At 43.5% G+C, this 23,836-nt stretch overlaps 1 protein-coding gene across 1 annotated transcript in view; it reads left to right on the forward strand.

The window, feature by feature from the left end:
- The first annotated feature begins 1,361 nt into the window (after positions 1-1,361).
- Positions 1,362-23,836, forward strand: part of KDM5B (lysine demethylase 5B) — a 49,015-nt gene continuing 26,540 nt past the window's right edge. The window contains exons 1-6 of the mRNA XM_082778515.1: positions 1,362-1,660; positions 13,552-13,629; positions 14,888-15,010; positions 15,865-16,035; positions 20,280-20,414; positions 22,820-22,913. Of these exons, the coding sequence (XP_082634641.1) occupies positions 1,523-1,660; positions 13,552-13,629; positions 14,888-15,010; positions 15,865-16,035; positions 20,280-20,414; positions 22,820-22,913 (739 nt within the window). The 5' untranslated portion in view covers positions 1,362-1,522. The remainder of the gene's footprint in view (positions 1,661-13,551; positions 13,630-14,887; positions 15,011-15,864; positions 16,036-20,279; positions 20,415-22,819; positions 22,914-23,836) is intronic.

Here is a 23,836-nt window from a genome sequence, read left to right on the forward strand (position 1 = left end):
GCTGAGGCAGCGGGTGCAGGAAAGGCAGGAAATGGCGGCGTGGGCCCGGGCTGAGGGCTCCCCACGGGGCTGTGCTGGGCTCGGTGCCGCCGGGCGGGCTGAGGGGAGTTAGAACACGGATTGTGGAGGCCTGGAAGGGCTCCGCCACCGGGGCCGTGCCACCGGGACCCGAAAAGCTCCCGGAGAGCGACCGGCGGGGCCGAGCTGAGCAGAGGGGCGATCGATCACGACGGCGCCCGAGCGCCTCTGAGGCGAGTTGAAGAGGGGCGGGGCCTCCTGAGATGGGGGCGTGGTCACCACGCGGAGGGGGGGCGTAGCCACAAGGGGGCGTGGCCAAGCCGTGGGCACGTGCGCTACGTGCGGCGGGGGGGGGGAGGATGGGGAGGGCTCCCCGGGCTCCCTCCGGGGCGGCTCCCCGCGGCCTGCACCCCCCCCGTAACCCCCCCCACAGACACCGGGGGCTGAGCGGAGGACAACGGGGGCGCGGAACAAAGGGACGCGGGTGGGGAGGGGGGGGGGGGGAAATGCCGTGAGGGGAGCGGGGCCGTGACGGCGGAGCGAGGCCTCGCCGCGTCCGTCCGCGGGGCCGTGCCCGCAGACAATGCGTCCGCGCGGCCCGGCGAGGCCCCGCCCCCCAGCGGTGACGTCGCGGCGGCGCAGCCAATGGCGGGCGGCGGAGAGGCTCTTTAAAAAAAGAAGCGCCGGCCGGCGGCGGCCGCTGTCAGCTGGGGCGGATCCCTCCGCGCATGTAAACACAGCGCGGCGGGGCTCGACCGCGGGGCCCCCACAAAGGGAGCGGAGGGGCTGGGGAGGGTGGTTGGGAGGTGTTGGGGGGGGGGGGGGGGGGCACCGCGGGGTCCCGAGGCCTCCCCGAGCTCAGCGGTGCTGGAGGGGAGCGGCTGGGAGCGGGGGGTGAAAGGGGGCCGCGCACAAAGGCGTTGGGGCGGACATTTTGTGAGCGGGGCCGGGGCTCCCCCCCCGCCCCCCCCACAACCCGCCCCCCATCCCCACATAACCCCCCCTAAAGCGCCCGTGGGGTCCCGGCGAGGCGCTGCTGAGGGCTCGCTGCCCCCCGTTCCCCGCCCCTCAGGGCTCGCAGCCGGCCCTTAACCCCCCCGTGAAGGGCGGGGGGGGTCTCGAATCTTCGCCCCCCCCCACCCCACAACCACTTGGAGCCCCCAACCCCTCAACCGGCCCCAAGCCCGGGCCGGGCGCCCCCTCACAAAGGCGCGTGACGGGGCGGGGCGGCCGCCGCCCCCTCCCTCGCTCCCTCCCCCTCCGCCCAGCCCGGGGCGGACTCTTTTTCTCTCGTTCTCTGCCTTCTTGCCCCCCCCCCCCCCACCCCCCCCGTTACCCCCCCCCCCACCCCGAGCACCCCTCCCCTTTACCCCGCACCCCCGCCTCCTCCCGGCGTAGGACGCGCACGTCCCGTTTGGAGGCGGCGGCTGGCGGAGGATTGTTCGGTGCTGGTGGTGGGTGCTGGTGCTGGTGGTGGTGGTGGCGGCGAGGCCCGGGCCGGGCCATGGCCGAGTTCCTGCCCCCGCCCGAGTGCCCCGTCTTCGAGCCCAGCTGGGAGGAGTTCGCCGACCCCTTCGCCTTCATCCACAAGATCCGGCCCATCGCCGAGCAGACCGGCATCTGCAAGGTGCGGCCGCCGCCGGTGAGTGCCCGCATGGCGCCGCCGGGGGGAGAACGGCCTTTGTGTGGCCGCACGGCTCGCACCGGCACCCGGCCGCCCTGCCCCGGTGCTGCGGGGTGGCGGTGCGGGGCTCGCTGCCCTCCCCCGGGGGCCCGCAGGTGCCCCCCGGGCAGGTGGGGCCGCTCCCTTCCCCCCCCCCTTCCTCCTCCTCTTCTTCTTCTTCTTCCTCCTCCGCTGAGAAGTTTGGTCGCCCCCGGGGCTGGAGTGGGGGGGCTCCCCGGCCTTCCCCCGCTGCCCAAGTGGCTCCCAAGTGTTGGAGGTGCCCGACACGAAAGTGGCTGGAGCCGGGGGGGGAGACTGAGCCGGCCCCGCCGCGGCTCCCCGCAGGCTCTTCAGGCCGAGCCGTTCCTCTCCTGCCTGCTCCCCAGCTCCCCCCCTCCAAAAAAAAAAGTTCCAACGTGGCCCCAGGCGCTGTCCCGGAGCCGCTGCTGGGGGCGAGCAGCCCCCGTGCAGAGCCCTGGAGGAGGCAGCTGCTTGGGTGTTGCCCTCCATGTTGGCATTGTGGTGGTGGAGGGCTGGGGACACCGCTCCTCGCCTCTCCTCGCCCCCCTCCCCCGGGGCCCGGCCCTAGCCCTGGCTGGGGTCCGGCTCAGTTTTTATTTGATCCAGGTAACTATTTCCTCAAGTTGAGCGCCGTCCAACTCCGCAGCCCGGAGTTGGAGTGGTGTCTGTGCGAGCTGAAGCCTAGGCAGACATGGCCACCATTTTAGAATGCAATACACAGTGGGAAGAGTAATAAGCCTTCATCTTCATCATCATCACCTCGACTGTTGGTGTACCGTGCTCACGATTGTGGTGTGAATTCCGATTTCCTTTTGTTAGGCGACCCAATTTACTGAGAAATACTGTTAAAGATCTTAGCACCATAGTTTGTGTAGTCATAATTGTTAGTTCTTTTGCAGGGATAAACAATCGCACTGGTGAGGAGAGGGGCTTCTTAGAGTAAAAATCTAATTAACAGGCACGTGTGAATCATCTTATTTTGGGTGAATTGCTCTTTCTCTAAGTGGAGGGTGGTGCAAGTCTGGGGTGGTGCAGCTGGCTTGAGGTAGTTTACGTGACGGCAACAACTAGAATGTTAAATGGCAACTGAGAGCCTTAAAGCTCATCCAGCGAGAGGTGAAGCTGACAAAACGTTTCAGCAGACTTTAGTTTTGTGAGTGATGCTTGGAGTTCAAAGAAAATAATGCTCAGAAACTCACGCTCTTCTCAGTTTTGTGTTTTAATCATTGCTGGGACTCCTGTTGGTAACCATCCTTTTCCTCCCGAATTAAAATAAAGTGAAGTAACTTGCTGCGTTACTGTCTGAGGTGATAGAAATGTTTGTGCAGAATCGAATGATGCGAATCTCGGAGAGGAAGATGTTTCTGTTTTCTGGGAGCACAGCGAGGGTTTGTGTTTGTATGAACATAAGTGAGAACGCTCCTGAATTTAGATCTAGGTAGAATATACCAGTGCCCCTTTTCAGGCGGTGCTGACATAGTTAAGGGGATAAGATGGTTTTCATTATACCGTCAACACTGAACTTATGTAATCTTTTTGAGTAGAATAATCTTTTTGGAGAGCATATTGTCAGCAGTATTTCAGCAACTCTGAGCAGAACAGAAATTTTATGGAGGCTTTTTTCCTTTGTGACTTGTTTTAAAAATCTCATCGATGTTTCTCATCTGTTTGTATAAAAAAAAGTCAGAGCCCTATCATAAAGCTTCCTGTGAGCTACATTATCTGTTAGAGAGTCATAAATGAACAGCTCTCCTAAGGAATAAATTAGTTACTACAACTGCATTCTCGGCATACTCTCATCTCCACTTACTGAAACGCGAAGATCTGTCTGTATTTATGTTCATATGTTTCACTGAACGTATTTAGAAGTAGGATGAAAATAGTCAGAGCTGCTGAAGGCGGAACAACACCTAATAGTTATATGGGGCCTGGCTTTCATGAGAGCTTAGCTACTACAGCTCTTATCTACCCTAGATAATGACTCCGGAGACTTGTGCAAGTGCAGTTGATCGTTCACCGGCCTGAAGCATAGAGGGAGCCCTTCCAAATCTACCAGAGAAAGCCTTGAAGTTGACGTAGTTCCTGGCCTTCCCCCTGGAAGCAGGAGGTGCAACGAATATTCAGTATAATCAGGTGGCTTATAATACTGTGGCCTACAAATTATACTGATCTTTTCACGAAATTGTGTACATTCTAGCCAAACGTGCTGTTTAGGGATGGCTGACATTTGGCAATCTTTCTGCATCCAAGTGAAGCTTTTGCCTGTGTTCTCAGTCTGGTTACCTGCCAGGGCTGCTGTACAGCAGGTATGCAGCACCGTGAACTGTGCAGGATCCAGGACAGAAAAAAAAACACTCTGAATTTGATCCCTGGGTTTGCATTGTTTTAGCCTAAACTCTGCTGAATAATAATTGTGCTTTTCTGTCTGAACTGCAGTATGGAATAATATTATATGGAACTGGTGATGCCCAGTCATAGCTTCACAAGTTTATGAAGAAGTCAATGCTCCTAAGATAGCTTTGATATTTCTGCCCTGGAGCACAAAGAGAAGAACTTTGTGGTCTCTGAAGTATGGGGAATATCTTCTGGCACCTTCCTTCTAGCATTATCTGGGCACCAGATATGCCTGGGAAAAGACATCATGCTGAAGGTTTGTAGGGCAGTGAACTATTCTGCAAGGGGGATATCAAGGCACCTGACATACTGTTACACATCTGGGTGGAAAATAGCAAGTTCTAGGTGCTCATTGCCTGTTCTTGGGATGAAAGGGTGTCCAGGGACCTAACAGCAGGTATAATTTCTGCACAGCAGTGCTGGAATTTCAGAGTTTCCACTTGAGTGCTCAAAAGCAGCTTTCTTCCTCTTTGTTCCAGTCATCACTGATGGCTTAGTTTGGCCCTTACTTGGAGGACTGTGGCACAAAGCAATGCCACGCTAACTGGTTTGGACTTGAAATGGCTGTCTTGAGGACGCACCGGTAACCGTGTGCCCTGACACTGTGTTGCATGACATAGAAAAACAAGTTGAAGGCTTCTTGTTCATGACCTTGAACATGAGGAGACAGTCCTGCTGGCAGCTGTGCCAGCCAGATACAAAGCTTTACTGGTGGTGGTGGTTAATCGAGTAATTAATGTGCTACCTAAATGAAAAATATTTTCGACTCTGTGCTGCTGAGCTGAAGATGCAAAGCTAGAAGCAGAAAACTGGATGGCGTACAGCTTGTTTGCAGTCCTTCACATGCTGTGTTGCAGTTGGATTTTCTTCTGTGAACTGAAAACATCCTTTATTATGTTGTCCTTTATAAATGGTACGCTGGAACAGTGGCTTATTCCAAAAATCAGCATGTCAAGTGCTGGCTCTACATTCTGGAAGACTTTGTGATAGCATTGCATTGAGAGGGGCACTTAAATGAAATGAAGTATTGTTTGAGAATGGTATCAGTGCTGTTTGAAATAGGTAGCTTTTTAATATTAATTCATGCAAGTAAGCATTCTCTTGAATTCACAGCATAGCTTCAAGAATAAAAGGTAATGAGTAGTGCACATCTTACCATTCCTGCTCCAAGTTTGACTTGAGAATGGACTCCTCTTTCCAGTTGGTTGGGTAGCTGCTTTGCAGCAGTGAAGAAATAACAGATAACAATTACTTAAGCCTTCCTTGCCATATGCATCAGTTTCAAAATACAAAATTCTGTAAAACATGCTAGAAACACTGTATTTTTCCAGTAGCCAAACATTAACATTCAGACTAAATGTCATTGCTTTCAGTAATGTGAATATGGAGAAGCGCATTTAAGGCTTCCAAGTAACCTGAAGTCTGCCCTGGTAGAACAAAATATTTTAAAATTATCTGTGTTAGCGTTACTGAAATCTTGAAGGAATTGGCACTGGAGTTCTCTAAATTATCAACTCAAATTTCCAATAAATCCTGGAATACTGGGAAACTTTCCAGAGGAATTAACTTCTTCATGGGTTTAAGTTCTTTTGCATGCAAGAGATGTTAACTGCATCTCCCTTCAGGGTGGAAGAATGGCTGATAACTGTCCTGAACAGGAACTCAAAAGGTGATACCATGAAATACGATTGCATGGTGTTGTCAGATCAGTTTTACTGTTTTCCATTAGACTACGTGTTTGGTTAAATTGGTTGTGTTGTCATGATCTGAGATCTATAAACTATAATTGAGCATGTTTCAGTATTCTAATTACAATAATTGTTATTCTGCAAAATTGATACCACGCCGAAGGAATCACAAATTATTTCAGCTATTAATGAGAAATTATAATGAAGGATAGGTTTCTAATGGTCTTTCAAAACCTCAAGCCAACAGTATGTAATTTTCATTAAGGGTCTAGAAGAACAAAGGAAATTATTTTGTATAGATCACAGGTTTATGGTAGGTGCCTCATTGTTACAGGGTGATCCCGATTGCCTAATAAACACTGGAAGATATGAAACAATAACCACTACTTGAGTAGGACTCCATGTGAGGTTTTACCTTTAGGAACAAAGGAGCCTGGACCAGTCTTAGAGGAGGGGGGATTGCAGAAAAATAATTGAATCCTTGTGGAAATCCTTGTGGGTCTGATGTTAGGAGAGCTGCTTTGGGTAAATCAGCGAACGCAGCTCTTGAATTTCCTGGTAAAGAATAGGAAGATGATTTTACCTCTAGTAGCACGGTTCTGAGAAGAGTTCCGCATTTAGAGTACTGCATTCATCTGAGAAATTTAAAGAGATCTGACAATTAGAGCGGGTGTGGAGAAGTGTCGAGAAAGTTCTGCACACGGAAGAATGAATTTGAAAAATGTCACCGTACCACGGCTCGAGTGGGGCGAGCTGAAGGCATGGGGGCTTCTAAGAACTGAAGCTGTTGTTCCGGGGCACATTTTCGGGAATGGCGTTGATTTAGGCTGCTTGTTCAGCTGTGTGGCCAGCCTGCTGAGGGAGCTGGTCTGGATTTAAAGTCCCTCCTGCTTCCCACATTCCTCCTTGATTTTATTTATTTATTTTTTTAAATGAAGAAATAAAGCGATTTCCTTCAAGCTAAGGACTAAACGCAGTTAACTTCTGGCACACCTTTGTTGAGGGAGATGTAAAGCAGCACAGCTACACCAGGAGTTAATGCAGAGAATTGCTCTGGTTTGCCCTAAACAGGAAGCTGATGGTGGTGATCCCTCGGATTTGATAATGCGCAGAGGCTCGGTCTGTTTATTTTATCAAAAAGAAAACAGATAATTACAATACATAAGCAAGCTTCATAGGGAGAAAATGATAGGTACAGCATAGCGTGGCAGTCGGGTTGAGAAGCGCCTGCAAACCGCTGGTTCCTGTGGAGCCGGAGCCAGGTTCGCTCGAGTTGGGTAACAGGACATGCATTTTTAACAGGGCAGGTGATCGGCTGTTAGGGGGAAAAAAATAAGGGAGACGATGAGTTTGCCACCTTCTGACACATTCAGATCAAGAATGGGTGTTTTCTGGAAGAGGTGTCTTGGTGCTGAGGCTCCTGTTTACAGGCTGTCAAATTCTGGTGAAGAAAATGAGATCTGCCATTGAAGCTCTTCAGGAGGTCTTTACGTGAAGAATTTGCTTTGTTCAATCCAGGGGTTAAACTGTGAAATAAGGTAAATCCAGAGCAGCTTGTTTATTGGTGTCCCTGAGCTTTAATTATCAGGGAAATATGGAAAAGCAACATTATATTACTAACGACAACTGTTCCGTGCAGCGTGACCAGTGGTATGTTTTCTGCAGTTCAGAAAAGCTGAAAAAATGGAATGTACTTGAGGAATGATGAGAGAATATCCTCACCTCGAGTCAGTCCCTTCCAGCGTGGAGTTCAGACGCTCTGTCTAGCTCATAGAAGATTTCAGATGAAACGATTTAGTCTGAAACTAATTGTGAGGCAGCAGTGCAGGGTTTGGGGAGTTTTTGTTGGTTTTCTGTTTGCTTGTTTAACTTGAGAGACATAAACAGTGTCGGTGAGCTAAAAGCTGAAATTAGAGCTTCAAACTAAAAGCAGCCCTCTCCCCAGCCATGAAACTAATGCTGTCCATGAGCAGAACACATTTATTATGCCTGTGTGTCCAGCAGGATGTTCCTTCCCTCAGACCCAAATTTCTGGGTCACTGCTGGGACCTGCAGGGCGGAGGCTGGGTGTGTGTGCAGGAGGCCAGGCTGAAGGCCTCGAAAAGCTGGGGAGAACCTCTGGGTTCATAAAACCTGCCACCCTTCCTTACAGGAGCCTAAGCAATGGTCTTCACTGGAAGTGTAGGTGCTTTGCAAGTGAAAATAATCTGAAGGGAGAGCCTGAAAGGCGAGTTCAGGCCTCTGCTGAGCCGGAGAGGAGACCCTGCCCGGAGCTGGAGCCATCATCAGCCGGGTGCTGGTGCTGGAGATGGCTCTCACGTGGCTGTCTGTCTGTTGGGTGCCTGCTGTGCCTTCAGATCCTCCCATAATCCGAGTTAAACTGGGATTAAAAATGGTTTTGGAAGCTGTTGGTTGCGGCTCCAATGCGCTGTGATGGGAGAGCTCCACAAGCAGCACCGTGGTTGTGCCGCTCACTGGTTGGACACGTTCTGGAGGTAGCAGCAGGACCAGACCAAAAAAATGAGACCATCCACAGCCTTTGGGCCTTGAGGGAAGAGTGGCGGAGCTCTGGGGGCTGATGCCCTTCAGCACTGGTAGCTGAGCCTGGCCCCACTCTGATGGATGCTCTCTGCTAGGTGTGGTGGTAGGGTTATGAATATTTAAGACTTGAGAGGTTTGGCTGAGAAGTTTATCCTAACTAAAAGCACATTCATTTCAGTTAAAAGCTAATAGTCTGTGATTGCTTCCAGCTCCCCACCTCCAGTGAAGACAATACTGGGTGTGCCGCTCCTATAGGCTCCACCAAGGCTCTCTCCATATTGTCCCTATTCACTGCCTCATTCCTCCTCAGGATGGTGGCACTTAGCAAGCTACTTAAGGGTCCATCCTTCCCAGAGATGGATCCCGAGCTTTGTTCACATCGAAATGGTTGCTTTCCCCCTACATTTTTTTTTTCCTCTGAACCAGCATTTAGGTTGGGTCTCTGCAATCATTTCCCAAAAAATGGGGGAGCAGAGCTGGAGGTGCTGCCCAAGTGTCCTCTCACCGTTCATAGGCAATAAAGCTCCTGTCTGACCCTGTCCCAGGCTGTACTCATTTATTCATGCTCAGGGAGTCCCCAGATCTCCACCAGACAGATCTGTATGCAAACCCTGGTGCCTGTTTTGTCCTGCTGTTCAAATCCCACTGTAGTTTCTGTCCACTACCCTTGGGTCCCAAGGAGCAGCCAGCTCTGACACTTGAGAATCATCCAGTTAATGTGGTTTTCTGTTTCTCTCCGAGTTTGGAGCTGGCACAGGAAACACTTGGGTCTGGAGAGGTGATCCCCATTGCAAGCTCATCTTTTTGGCAGCAGTTCTCTGTTGGGAAGGATTCATGTTTTTGTTTGTTTTTCTGTGTTAATCTGTGGTATGTAACAGAGCCCAGTTCAATTCACTAAAAGAAATACTTCAACAAGCTCATTTTACTGAAGAGTGCTGCATGTAACCGGTATGCTACTTCACCCAAGACCCTTTATCAGCGGGGAGAAATTCAGTGTTTTTATTGGAAAAATCACCTTCGCTCCAAATGACAGAGCGAGGACCGCATCATCACAAACTAGGTTAGCTGGTGATTGGAGTTATCAACTCGTTAGCCTTTTAACAGGGTCAAAGAGGGATTAGTTCCCCTTCCAAAGAAATCTTTGTGGATGACCCACTGACACTGCTGGGATGATAAATGGTGGTGCAGACCAGTTTTGCATAGATTCTCTGATGATCTGAGTGTCCTTTGAATGTGTTTTTAATACATCCATAAAAACACGAGACTAAAAAGGACCTCCTGAGTCACCCAGTCTGCTCCTTTCCTCTTGGAGCCAACGATCGTGTCACACCTTTGTAAAGGCAAGATCATAGATCGGGGAACAAAGAATGTAGGTCAGGCGTACAGGGTGGGCATCCTGGGAAGCAGGGAATTGCTGTAGTTAAGTGAATGAATTCGTGTTTCTATGGCAAGAATTGCTAAGATATTCTTTTGGATCTTACTATGAGACATTGTCTAGCAAAATAATGAAAGAGACTTTTTTTTATTTTTTTTCTGACATTGGAGAGATAGCAACTAAAATGCTACTTGTGATATTCAAAAGGTGTTGAAGAAATAGGAGATGCTTCAGAAAAAAATCCGGGGGAAAGTCATTATTTGCAGCACTAGAAAGCTGATTCTGTGAAGAGATGCAAAAAGATACGATTTGTTTGTTGAAAACTATCTTGAACGTTGCTTCCAAGAAGTGATCAGGAGTAGCTTCTTGGACATTAAGCGAACAAGATTTTTGATGGAAAAAACTGAGATGGGGATGGGGGGAAAAAGAAATAGTGAAGCTAACAAAGTTGTAGAACAGCTTACCCATGACAGTGGAGTCTCATTTGCTTGAATTTGGAGAATTGGGGTGTTAAATTTGAATTAGTGAATTGGGCGGAGGTACAAGATTTGTCAGCCGTAGTTACATGAAGCTTGTTATCTCTGTAACAGCGAATCTGGAAGGAAGAGTATAGAAATAGTTCTCCTAAGCATTTGTAGTCTGTAGTTTGCATTGGTACTTTAAATATTAATGTGATCCTGGGAGTTTGCCTTCTGCATAGTTACATTTGCCTATAAAGTTTGTAGAAAAGTTTCAGATTTTGATGTCAGTGTATTTTTTGCATGGATTTGTTCAGGTTTATTCTGCCGAGATCTGGTTAACAAATGCAATCTAACATAGGCAAATAATTTTGCTCATCTTTATTGCAGGCTTCTTACAGTCGTCTACGGACAATAGAAAGCCATGAAGTCATTTCAGATGAAGAGTCTGTGCACTATAAAAAATCCTGATTTTGTAGGAAATTCAGCTCTGATTTTGTAGGAAATTCAGTTCTTCCTTTCTGTTGTTTGTTGTGTATCCTTAACCTTAGTGCTTACACTGGTTGTTGAAAGTAAGCCAAATCGACCTTTTAAAACATTTGTTTTTTTAAATAAAAATAGGGGGTAGGAGGGGATCCAGACCAGTTGATATTGAGGACCTTGCAAATGCATGCTGGATGCAAAAGGCAAGTTTTACAGACTTTCCAGCAACTGGCTTAAGGGAAACGGGCCTGTGGAGCTGGTTTGTGTGGGCTGTTGTCTTCAGCACAGCTTGGCGTGCGGATCAGCAGCCTGGCAGAATGAGCATCGCCACGAAAAAGCTCCCTCTTGTGGTGCTGCTGCATTTCAGAGGTGCTTTTTTTCCCCAAACATATGCCTTGTAGCTCCGCTTTTAATGAAAGTTGTGTTTATCTTAGTAAATTGTGTTTCAAATTACATGTGAGTTTTTTGTCAAGTAAATAACATAGTTATTAAAGAAGAGTTATAAGAATCGTGTTTAGGAATTGAGGCAATTGCCATATGCTGGAACATAAGATGCGAAATATTATTTTCATGGGTTATACCAACTTCTAATTCAGTTGAAATGCTCCAAATTGAGCTGTTTGTGACTTGAAAGTGAATCGGTGATAGTCAGGATTGCCTGTTCATCACTCATGCTGTAATTTCTCCAAATGATGCTTGCTGTGTATCTTTAGCTCAGACTCACATCGTGTGAAACGGGTTCTGCGATAAATGAGGTGTGTGGCGCTGTGGTTCTGAAGCCGGAGGAGCCTTTTCATAATAACCAGTATGACCTGCTGTATAATGCTTAGCATGTATTTCCCTCAGCTCTTACTGCTTAGGAAAAAAAAAAAAAAGTCAAGAGCTTTACAGTGAGCCAGAGTAAATCCCGTGTTACCTCTCAGTAAGCCAATTTACCGTATCTCGACAGGAGTTGTTGCAGTGACTTTCTCCTTGCTAAAAGTTGCACTCTTTTACGGCTGTTAAATTTGCGGTGACCGACCCATCTGCCTGCTGGACTGGGAGCCGTGTATCGGGTGGATGAAGTTTGAAGCTGCTCTTGGTAAAGCAGCTGACATGCCACCGCAGCGTTCTGCTATGCACATCGTTCACTGCTGTGTTGTGAAGCCTAAAAACTAAAAGGTGTAGAAAATACTGTTAGGGAAGTCAGTGTTGTCTGGAGTCACGTGAATTTCCCCCAAGAATATAGATAACTAGTTCGTTGCTGGAGCAAGTGACTTTGGCAAAAAGGGGAGAAGTTCCCAAAATGTACCCCAGTCAGTAATGAGTAAGAGATGTGTGCAGCTAATTAGCTAGCTCTGCAATAGTTTTTCTGTATGCCATGTTATCAGCGAGGTGTTCTGTTAGATAATGCACATCAACTTCATTTGGTTTCATCATTGGAGAGGAAAAGCTTGCTTCTCATTACCAATGTTGAGGTTTGGTGTGTGCTTGATAAAACACACAGGTTGGTGGCCTTCACACTCAGGTTTCCCATACTCTGCGGCTCTTGTGTCCCTTCCCTCGAGTTGGCTTCTGCTGCGGGCTTTGCTTGGAGTGACAGCATGAGATTGTCACAGTACAAATTCAGCCTGCTTGTTGGTACATAAGATAATTGCCTTGCATGTCCCTTATGGTTATTTTTGACGCTAGTTTTCATATTAAGCCCTTCTGCTAAAGTAACAAATACTCTGCTTGTGACTGGTTTTATTTTTGTTGTCTGAGGCTGCAGGCGTTGAGGAAGCGCTGTTGTCTTTCCTGGTAGACAGCTCTTGTCTTCCTCTGCTATCAGTAGCTCTCGTGCACGTTATCTTCATTCTGTAATTAGCGATAATAAGATAGCTTTATATGTAATAAATTACTGTCAAGTTCAAATCAAATTTAATTTAGTTCTGTGAAGCTCTGTGTTGCCAAACCAACTGCATGTGATAGATGTCAGAGATGTAAAAGATAAAATTGCTTTATAGTTGTAGGTATAAATAACGCTAGCAGTTGCAGGTATTTTGTTTAAGTAATAATAATCATTTCTAATTGATCAGATTCCAGTTGTTCCAACATGTTTGCAGACAAGGAATTAAGAAACTCTGCTCTGGAGTGCAGCTGCTGGTTGATCCTGAGCCCGCCGGTTACCAGAGCTAGCTGCTGCGTTGTCCTTCCCGAGTGTGTAATGCCCGATACCAAATGCTGGTCTTCTCCATCAGGGCAGGCGTTGTGTTTTGGATCATGGTTCATGAAACTCTTTTTTTATTCAATGTTTTTTTTTTGTGGTAACCACATGAAGCTGTTGCTGTATCTCAGAATTGTTACTGGGTGTTTGTTACTCCCATCTAAAGCCCTGGGGAGGTTTGACTTGCAAGAAGGCAGTGCTCCTTGGTCGGATGGACAAAACCCTCAGCTGCCCGTGGTTCCCATTTTGGAGTGGGGCCTTTGCAGTGCTGGGGCAAACAGCCCCGGCCCCGCTGCTGCTGCCTGGTGTGTGCAGGAGGGGGACCGAGGGCTCTTTGAGGACAGGTTTTCCATTTCAAAATGTCATTTCTTTCACCGTTTCAGTGTCTGTCTACTTGAAAGGCACAGTGACATACTGAAATGCTGCACAGTGAGGCTGGCTGGGGTTGATGCTGCATGTTTCCCTGGCTAGCCTTGTTCATAATGATGTGTTTTGGAAAGGGGTCAGCCTCATGGAGGCGGAGGGAGGAGATGGCTGCCAGCAGGGGCTGCACGGCCGAGAGCTGTGGTCCCAGAGGACGGTGCTGTATTCTGTGGTGCTGGGGGGGGACTTGGAAACACAAAGACCTCTCCATGTTTCAGGCTTACCTGGCTTTTGAATGGACTACAAAGAAGTTTCGTTTATTTTCCTGGTGTGTTGATGAAGCACTTCTTTTTTTTTTCCAGGACTGGCAGCCTCCATTTGCATGTGATGTTGATAAGCTTCACTTCACTCCGAGGATCCAGAGGCTTAATGAACTAGAGGTAAGCTGTAAAACTGAACATTGCTTCTGCTCCAGAATGTTTACATGTTCTTCCCCTCCCCCCCCCTTTTTTTTCCAGTTGATTGTCCGTGAGCTCTGTTTGACTTCAGTTCACAGCATTTGGTACATCTGAACATCAGTTCTGAATTAGCACACACAAATCCATGTGTTTCAGAATTTACATGAAAACATACCAACCATAAAAAGTAAAGTTAATGCTCACTGAAGGAACAACAACAAAAAAAAAATCAGGCCTTTTCCACATAGAGGCATTTATAAGCAGCTAAACTCAAATTCTCAAGTGCCATAAATTTTGGTCTGCATTTTCCATGTATACAGCATCTTTTAAAAAGTAGAAGAGATGAAGCATTTACAGAGTGCTTTAAAAATAACAAGCCATTTGGAAGAAACAATTGCAAAATCTGGGTTCAGTTGGTGCAAAATCTGCTGTTCACAAGCACTTTGATTCACTGCTTTCATAATTCAGACTAGAAGAAGGGAGTGGCGGCGAGTCCCGGTTGGCTCACTGCTGGTAAGAACTGGAATGATGGTGACTCTTTGCCTGCCTGATTTTCCTCATGAGCAGAGGACGCTTGCTTTTCAAAGATGTCATGATTATGTTAAGTGCAGGGTAAGAGCTCAAATGTTGGCTTCGGGTACAAGGGAAACAAGAGATTTATATGGACACAGACTGGCTTAGAGCTCTCTCTGGAGCTTAAGAACAAGGTGGTGTGTATAGACGTGGCTGTCCTCTACCTTAAGCACAGAAAATTGTGATGAAATTGAAATGTGGCAAAATTTAAGGTACAACTCTTTAACACAGCAAGTGTTCAATCAGAGCCCGATGTTACTGTGTGAAGTGCTCTACAAACAGAGTAGTTGGCTTTCCTTGCAATAACTGGCTTACTTCCTTCATAAAAATGATCCAAATGCAGTCTAACAAAAGCAACCTGTAATAAAGTACCTGCGTTACCAGGATTTAGGTTGTTTTTTTTTTTTTTTTTTTAGCAGTGATAATTTGCTGCTTGTCTGTTCTCAGTACTTTTCTAAATGCCTTACAAAAAGTTAATAAGTGACTTCGGGAAAGACATATGATATTTGTACATTTTTTTTCCCCTGCATATGACGTGAAGGAAAAAATGCAAAATTACAATTGCAGAGGGAACAGGCAGACATGCAGTAGAGGCTGCAACCTTATAAGCTGTGGGAAACAGAAGCTTTATCTGTATTTAGCATTCCATTCAATTCTCGTTTTTCAGGCCCAAACCCGTGTGAAGCTGAATTTCCTGGACCAGATTGCAAAGTTTTGGGAACTTCAGGGATGTACACTGAAAATTCCACACGTGGAGAGGAAGATCTTGGATTTATTTCAGCTTAATAGAGTAAGACTATGGAGAAAAGTCTTCCTAAAAAGTTGTATTATCACAGTTTTGGGATGGTATCATAATTGATCAAGATAGGTTTGGGGGTATATCTAAGATGGAAACGTATTACTTTATTCAACCTAACCTAACTAATGTGACAAAATAATAGAAAATATAATAATTGTGGAAGCTTTCATATGAGCAGGGAGATTAAACTAAATTTCCAACTCTTCTTCAAAGTTGAACTTGAATACAAATTGAATACAAAGAATTAACTTAAGCTTAACTGGAAGAAGCTTCTGAACCATGACAGCAGTGAGAAAAGACCATTCTATTAAGAATACAAGAGAACAACATCCAGTTACTTTTAGGATGAGGCTTGTTGAACTTGTGGAGGAGATTATGTATTGTGATAGCAAGGGATGGGATTCGCTGACCCTCAAGGGTATGTTCTCTGTGCTTCTTTACGTTTAGGGTAGTGTTTGATTAGTTTTGAGCCTATTTCATAGTAAATGTTCTAGAGAGAAGAGCTGATTGTACTGTGCTAGAAGGTCTATTAGAATACGAAGTAGAGGAATGGCAAATTGCATCCAGAAAAATTCTCATAAGTAGGCTGAATTGCTGTTTGGTCATCACATGCAGATGCTGACTTGTTTGTAAAGTAATTCAAAGATATTTACATGTCCTGATTAGGTTATATGTTCCAGTTACAGCTTTTGAACAATTGTTACTTTTTTTAAAAAAAACTATACTTCTCTCTTTTAAAATACACATTGTGTTGTTGTCCTTATCTTACTTAAACTAGCAATGCTTTCCTTAAATGCTGCTCATCTTAGTATTAAGTTTATAATCATTCTATTTTCTCTTTTTAGCTAGTTGCAGAAGAAGGAGGATTTGATGTAGTTTGCAAGGAGAGAAAATGGACCAAAATAGCCACTAGAATGGGATTTGCTCCTGGCAAAGCAGTGGGTTCGCACATCCGTGCGCACTATGAGCGTATTCTCTATCCTTACAACTTATTCCAGTCTGGAGCTAGCCTATTGGTAAGCTATTTTGGAGCTAACTGAAGTCCAGTTAATTTAGCTGCCAGTCTGTTTATTTTTTATTTTTTGATGGCATATTTCCAAAGACTGCATTTTATGTTTTATGGCATGTAGGTGACGGTAAGCAATTTAGAAAACCGTAGTCAGACTTCTAATCAAAAATAAATTTTTTTAAATCATTGCTAAGCTGGATTCTTAAAGCTAACTTATTGACTGGCTTGAATTCTGTGTTTCTGTATTTTCTATCTACAGTTTGCAGCAGCCTCGTGATAACATGCTAGCGAAATTGCTGTGACAAAAATATTTTGCCTTGCCTGAGAGGTGTTCATGCGAAGCCGTGGAAAGTAGTACTGTGTTCTGGAAGCACGTCATTGAAAACTTTGCATTTTTGTTCTAGAAACCTTTAATTCTTGAGTTGCTGTTCTTCTGAAGTGGTGTGTTTTGTGACACCTGTCTTTGGTTTCATATTTTTGAGATGCAGTTACTTAGGGAAAGAGATCTAAAGGTTAGAAAGCAGTTCACATGGTGCTACGCTTTCATGGAAATGTAGGTTCCCTGTGCAAGTGCCTATCGTACAGTTGATGTATCATACAGTTCATGGTTTTCTCCGTAGTGGACCCTTTCAGAATAGAAAAACATTCTCAGATGACTGCTTGTGATTTCATTTGATGAGGTCATGCTTCTTTTTAAATGTAACTTTCCAAGCTTTCTCTTGCAATTGACACCTGATATTTTTTTTCCAAACTGATGTGTTCAGTGCATCATTTAATTCTGGAAAAGCCATGTTGGTATGTTTAACTTTGCTTTTTTAACTCCCCCCATAAAATCTGTTAAAATATTTCCCTCCTACATGTGGGAATGATGTATATTTTTAGTGAACTGAGAGAATCCACAGAAGTCTTCTTTTTAGCTCATTTTCCACTCAATTTTTTTTTCTTCCTGATAATGTTGTCTTCCAACTGAGTTTGTTTTGCAATTCATTTTTTAGGATGAATCTCAGATGAGATTCTGTTTTGGCTTTCTTCCATGTGTTCACAGTAAGTGGTGCTTTCCTAGATGTTTCATGTGGAGGTATCCATTTTATTTTATGTCTGTTCAGTGATTTACTGAGACTCTAAGCATCTGTGATTTTTTTTTTTTTTTTTGGGGGGGGGGGGCTGGGAAGAAGATACAGCTATTGGGTTTGACAGCTGTCAGTTTCAGATGTGTGCTTTCTTCTTGTGATACTTCAACAAGCCTTTCAAGAGAAGCCTTCCATGCTGCTAGGATCATCATCCATCAGATTAGTGCTTATATTCACTAATTTTTCTTCTTAATTGGTAGTATTTGCAATATTGTTTTTCTTCCTGTGGTTTGTACGTGGGGAAATATGGAAGGATATCATTTCCGCTGTTGGCTGTGCCATAACTTAAATCTTGTCCAGATCTGAGTATAACATTATTTGTTTATTTGTGGGTTAGATGAATATTAAACTGCCTTCATAAGGTGTTTTGACCAATAGCTCATCTGGAAATATTTAATTATCTATGAAAAGGTAATGAAATTATCTGGAGCTGTTTAGTATTGAACTAGTAGCATGTTTTTACTAAAGCTATTGTTCAGTCAAACACCAGAAATTGGCGTTTTTTTAATACTCAGCAAAGTTCTTCAGGGGTAAATTTATTTTATTCTTAACTTGATATATTTCACTAGACAGGTCTTGGATGTAGCTCCAGAGAAGCTGCAGTAGAAGTTTAACCTTTCCAAAAAGGCTCTGCTGGCTGGGAGAGGAAAGCACTGAAGAAACAGCAGTTAGTAGCCTTTGTTAAAGACACGTGCTTGCAGTTAATAGGGTCAGTCATGGAGTGATACAGGTTCAGAGGAATTCTCATTCTTAAGGCAGGACTTTAGCTCCTAGCTCTTGTAGGTACAATTGAAAATGTTAACTAACAGTCATTTCATACTGCTGCTTTGCCTTCAGGTTACTGAGGCTCTGGGAAATGTTTCTACTTAAGTAGTTATTGAAAACTTAGTATTTAGGAAGTGTCTTCTGGGCTTTTTTTTTTTTTTTTTTTCAATGAGCAGTGCTCTTTTTTTTTTTTGCTTGGACACTCCAATGAAACAAGGCAAGTTCTGCTCTTTGTTATTTTTCTTTCCAGGTTTCATTATTGTTTTGTTTAGGAAAAGCTGTTTGCCTTCTAGGTATTTGCTTTCAAGGATCATATGTCCTCTGTTACCAGAAGGAGTACAAACTCCTTTTTTTGTGAAAGGTTCAGGTTTCACATGAGCGCATAATTCAAGGAACCAGAATTTACAAAAGTTATTAAATGTGTCAGTGTTCTGTGGGACTTTGGTCTCCTTTACTTTTCTGGTCACTCGTTTTCATATTTCTCCTACTTGGTTGTCTTTTCTGCTGGTCTTTTTCTCTCCTGAGAAATTGTTTGTGACTTTCTCCCACAGATGTTAAGGTGAAATAATTCACATCATCTTCTTTCAGTCCGAGCCTCAAGGGAGCAAGATCTTTGATGAATTAGCTGCAATGCTCTATGTACCCAGCACAGGAACGTGCCTGCCTTTTGAGCCTCAGCCAGGATGTGTGCTGATTTTGTGTTTAAGCTGCAGTGTTCAGTGGTTTTCTGTGTGTATTCAGTGTTGAAGTCACGCATTTGCTTTCAAAGAATCAATCTATAGCTAACAAAGTCTGTGCTGAAAAAAAATTCAGAGGCTTCTCTGAGAAGTCTTGTGGACTTCCTCTGCATGATAGTTTATCATATTCTGCTGTCCTTGACTGATGTTTCCCTTTTGTCAATCGTGTATTTCTTAAAACATGGACTTATCTTCTGAAATACTGCTTTTCCCTCCTCTTTCCCTCCCGCTACTGACTGTGATTTGTTTCTGAAGGTCTGATTTTTGTGTTGTCTACAGAGAATCAGTCCTTATGCCACTGTAACGGTTCTCTTGCAGTTCCTATCCTGTTTTCTCTGTTGTTGACAAAATGATTCTGTTGGGAACAGATGAACAGAACTGGGGAAATTGTATCCCGGCAATTTGTGTGGGATATTTCCTGACAACATAAAATTCTTCCTTTCTTCAGGGCTTGTTGTTTACCCATCAAAACGTGTTATGTCTTGTCTCCTGCTATTGAGGGCTCTGTGCCTTGACAAACTTAGAGCTGTACTAATTACTATTTGCCAAATGTGTGCCCAGTTTTCAGTTTTTGATAGAAATTACTTGAAAGAACTAAGGCTCTTCTTGCATCTCTTCTTCCCTTCTGCTCATAATTCACCTAGCGGTTCTGTTCTCTCAAAAATATATAAAGAACGTATTTTTAGTGTTCTTCAGACAAAGTTCTGTTTCAGTTGAGAGGGATGTATAGGCTGCAACTTACTTTTGTATTACTCTGGATGTTAGCATTACAGTGATGCAATGTCAGGACACCACAACAGTTTCCTGTGTGCAGTTGATACCATCTGCAAAAGCATCATCCAGTAAAAGAATTGGTATTAGTCCCACAGTGAAATGTTGGAATTTTAGAAAGAGCTAATAACATACGACAGAGTTGCAGGGGACTATAACTTGGTTCCCCAAATGATTTTGAAACTTTGACATGCTGTTTCACTTGCTGAGAATGAAATTTCCAAGTGTTAAATTTCCCACCCTGGGCACTGTGTAGTCCTGTTTGGATAGCCCTCAACTAGGTTGGCCTTCCAAGAAATTCCAAGCGCAGAATGCTTTGGTCCTATAATTCACAACTTCCCACTCGGCTGGTTTTATGAACAGTTTAGGATTAAGAAGGCTAGACTTGCTGGTTGTGTTGCTCTATGAAAGACTGCGTAAATGCAGTGAAATAGGACCTTCATTGCACACTGTATGGGCTGCTGGACAGGCAGGCATGGGAGGAAACTAGAAAATCTTCTGATGGAAGCTTGCCTGCTTTTTATACCGTTCTGCTGCAATTGTTATTTTGGTGAACAGTGTTCTGGAAGAGAAGTGCTTGGTGCTCATAAAATTTAAAGGATGACTTCAGCTTTATTTAAGAGCCTTTATTAAGGGTACTGCACATAGTAAAAGGGCAGGAAAAAGAGATTTTGTGACTTGTATAAAATGGTAACATTTAAATTGTCATAAATACTGTCTTTATTAACTCGTCACAGTAAATATTAAAGTCCTGTCTGCATTCTTTCACATTATCCAGGAAATTGTTCTATGCAGTTTGTATTAGAAGTGGAGACAGAAGTTAAGTAATCAAATTGGTGTCTCTTCAGTGTTTGCAGAAACCAGATCTTGCTAGTGACACGAAGGACAAGGAATATAAGCCCCATGATATTCCGCAGAGACAGTCTGTTCAGCCATCTGAAACTTGTCCACCTGCTCGTCGAGCAAAACGCCTAAGAGCAGAGGTGAGATAATCTGTCTTTATATGGGTAAGTGTTCTGTGGTGTCTGAGCTTGAAGTTGTAATCCAGAGATAGTTGACCTAACAGTGCGATGGTGTAATGGCACAACAAGTTTTAGCTAAGTTGCGTGCGTTTTATTTCTATCAGGTCGCCAAATACATAAATAGTAAATAGCTGTTTATCTTCGTTAAAACATGCCTAAATATTTATAAATGTATGAACTATAAATAGTAAGACTTGTTTGATACTTTAAAAAGAAAATAAAATGTTAAGGTTGGGAGTTCTGAGGGGCTCTTCTAATGAAGTTGTTCCACTTGCATACTAGTTATGAGTGTATATGCTAAAATATTATTGTAGCATAATTATAAATGATATGGGGTTTATAGATAAAACACAAGTGATAAATTCTAGAAACGAAGCTTGTCTTTATGCAGCTTTGATCTTAATTTCCTCAGAAAACAGTCAGTAAACAGCAGGTATTCTTTTAATGTGTTGAGAGGTTTCTGTTAACCTTTTGTGAGTTGAAGCCAGAATTTAGATTAGAGACCGTTTTCTTTATGACATTAGCATTGTTTTCCTTCATTTTTGACCCCGTGATTTCCATCAGTTTGAGATACTTTCTTCATGCAATCTGAGGAGAAAATTGCATAACATTAACTCAGAATAGGTTGTAACAAGATTAATATTACATGCTTAAGAAATAATACTTACTTGGCTAAACATAAAATGTGTATGCAACGAGTTATCCCGTGAAGATGTATTTTAGAAAATTGTTGTGTTTCCTTTGTTGTTCTGCTGTAATTTCAGTCTTTCCAGCCTGATGTTACTGCCTTCACAGAGCTTACTATTTCTTTTGTTTGAGCAGTTGAAGAGGCTCATTCCCAGGAGACTGTCTTAGTAGTGGTGACATCATGAGTTAGGAAGGTCATGATTGACTCTGTTTATAATCCAGTTAGTTTCAGTCTCTCTATTAAACTCCCATTGTTCTAATTGTGGTTCTTATTACTACCAAGCAATAGAGCTTAATTGTTGCAAATTCTGCTTATATATTTTTTTTTCTAAGTTACAACTAAGGTTTTCTAAAGCTTTTCCACTCGTAGCCTATTATGAGTAGGTTTATAATTCTGAGAAAACCTCAGCAGTTTGAGCTGAAATTTTCCATTTGAAGTATCTGCCTGGGGTTGAAAGGTGTTCATTCTGAGAAATATTACCAGTTTTTATTTATTTATTTATGGTGTATTTTAAGCAATAGAACCTCTTCTTGTTCTCAGAGAGACAGGAGTTTGGACAGATTAAACACAAAGTGATGGGGAAACAGTGTCAAAAACACATATACTTCTTTAACAAAATAAAAAAGTACATGATAACGATGGAAGTCTAGCTTTTAGAGCTAGGCCAACAAGTCCATGCATTATTTGGGAGTCAAGGAGGGGTGGACAACAGACTGACTGGTGTGAGGAGCAAGTTGCATGACCTCATTTCCTTAAGAAATTAAGCTTAAAAAACCACAGTATTGGAGAAACCCATCTTTGTGCCGAGGGATTTGAGAATTGGTCTCTCTGTGTCAAAACTAAAGAGAAGAAATAAAGAATTAAATGGAAACACGATTCTGTGTTGAAAGCTCCACAATACACCGAGTTCCCAGCTTAGAAGACTGGAGTATACTGCTTTTGAAGAGTAAAATCAAATCTTATAAAAGCCCAAAGTAGTTTGTTGCTCCTTTGCTATTTATTGAGTTCCCGTGAGATGAAATTAAAAATATTATGGTGCCATTATTGCCACAGGCTTTTTGAAGACTTTCCTTTTAAGTCTCTTCAGGTTGTTCCCTGTGTTATTCTTCTCTGAAGTCTAATTTTTTAATTTTATTTTCTTAAATTATAAAGCACTGAAGAAATTTAGGTTACCTTTTTAGATTTATTCATTTACAAGTATAAAATAGGGAGTGTAAGGGAGTGTAAGCACAGTCCTCGAAGTCTGCCTGACTTCTGCCTGCCTGGCTTTTCCCTAGGAGTCAGGTTACCAGTACCTTAATGGCTGAAAGCCATTGTCTTTTTTTAATTTTTTTCCTTGGCTTTGAAAGCATTAAAAATATACTTTAAAGCCTTGCAAGGGTCTGACACCAAAGTTACTCAGCTTAGAGACTTGCAGAACAACGTGCAGATCTCTTCGGGTGTGCAGCCTTTCCTGGAGCATCATGTGCAGTGGCCAGTGGTCTGGGGGCTGCTGGTGTTTCCAGCAGGGCGATTCATTCCAAAGCTGTAGGTCTGTACTTGGGCACGTAGCCATGAGTTTGTATGGCAGTGAACAGTTTCACAAATACAAATGTAAAGCCCAGTGTTCTATTTAAGGATCTTACTGTGGTTTTAAATTATTTATTATTATTGTGTTGGTTTTTTTTTTTTTTTAAAGGCAACCAATATGAAAAGTGAATCTGAACCTTCAGAGGCCAGAACTCATAATCTGAGACGCAGGATGGGATGTGCACCTCCAAAGTGTGAAAACGGTGAGTGGCGAGTGAAACAAAGGGAATGCAAGTTCTGTTACTTTGTAATAACTTATTTCAAGAACAAATTTTAATTCAGTGGTTGAAGCAAATCAGGAGTGTTTAAATAAAATACATAAAATAAATAAATCAAAATGGAATTTGTTGTAAAAGTCGTTTTATGACTTTGAAATCATTTGTTTTGTGAATCGTTAGGGTTTTCTTGAAGATGAATAATTGTACTTCTTAATTTTCAGTGTCTATTACAGAGCAAGCAGAAATGAGATTTAAGCCATATTTCTGTTTTGAATTTTAAATCGTTTGTAGCATCAACATGCTAGCTTTAAATACAGGAAACTCGTTTAGGAAGGTATCAGATTTCAGAAACTTTTAGGAAAGAATTTGAAATAAGGAATTGAAACTCACAAAGATGAAAGATACTATGTTGTGAACCTAACCATAACATTCCTATATTACCATTTTTAATTGCTTCTGTCAATAGTCCTGAATCTGTTGTTATCTGTCAAGAAATAATTTCAGACTGAGGAGAAATGTTTAATGCCATCAAGTTGAGAGAATAAGCTTGTTGACAATTAATTTAACAAAGCAAATATGGCAAGCATGTGCAATTGATGATTGACATTAAGCAGCTCTGAGTCATCTTTGTTTCATTCACAGTCTTTGCTTTCAAGAATTTTTGCGTGGATTATGGTCTTATTTAATATTTTTCTTAAAAAGTCTCTAGGCATTAATCTTTTTTACTTTATCTTTAGAACCAAAAAGCTGTAGTCAGTTATTCTCTTTCTGATAAATGTAGACATTCTTCTTTATAATATATTTGTTAGCTCTTGGACTTCAAGAAATGTTTTTGGATTGGATTACATCTCTGTGGAAAGGTCTCTAGCTCGCTTGTAGGTTTAGCTTAGAACTTCCATTACCCCCTT

Source organism: Aythya marila (genome assembly GCF_965140915.1).
Source record: "Aythya marila genome assembly, chromosome: 24".
NCBI lineage: Eukaryota > Metazoa > Chordata > Aves > Anseriformes > Anatidae > Aythya > Aythya marila.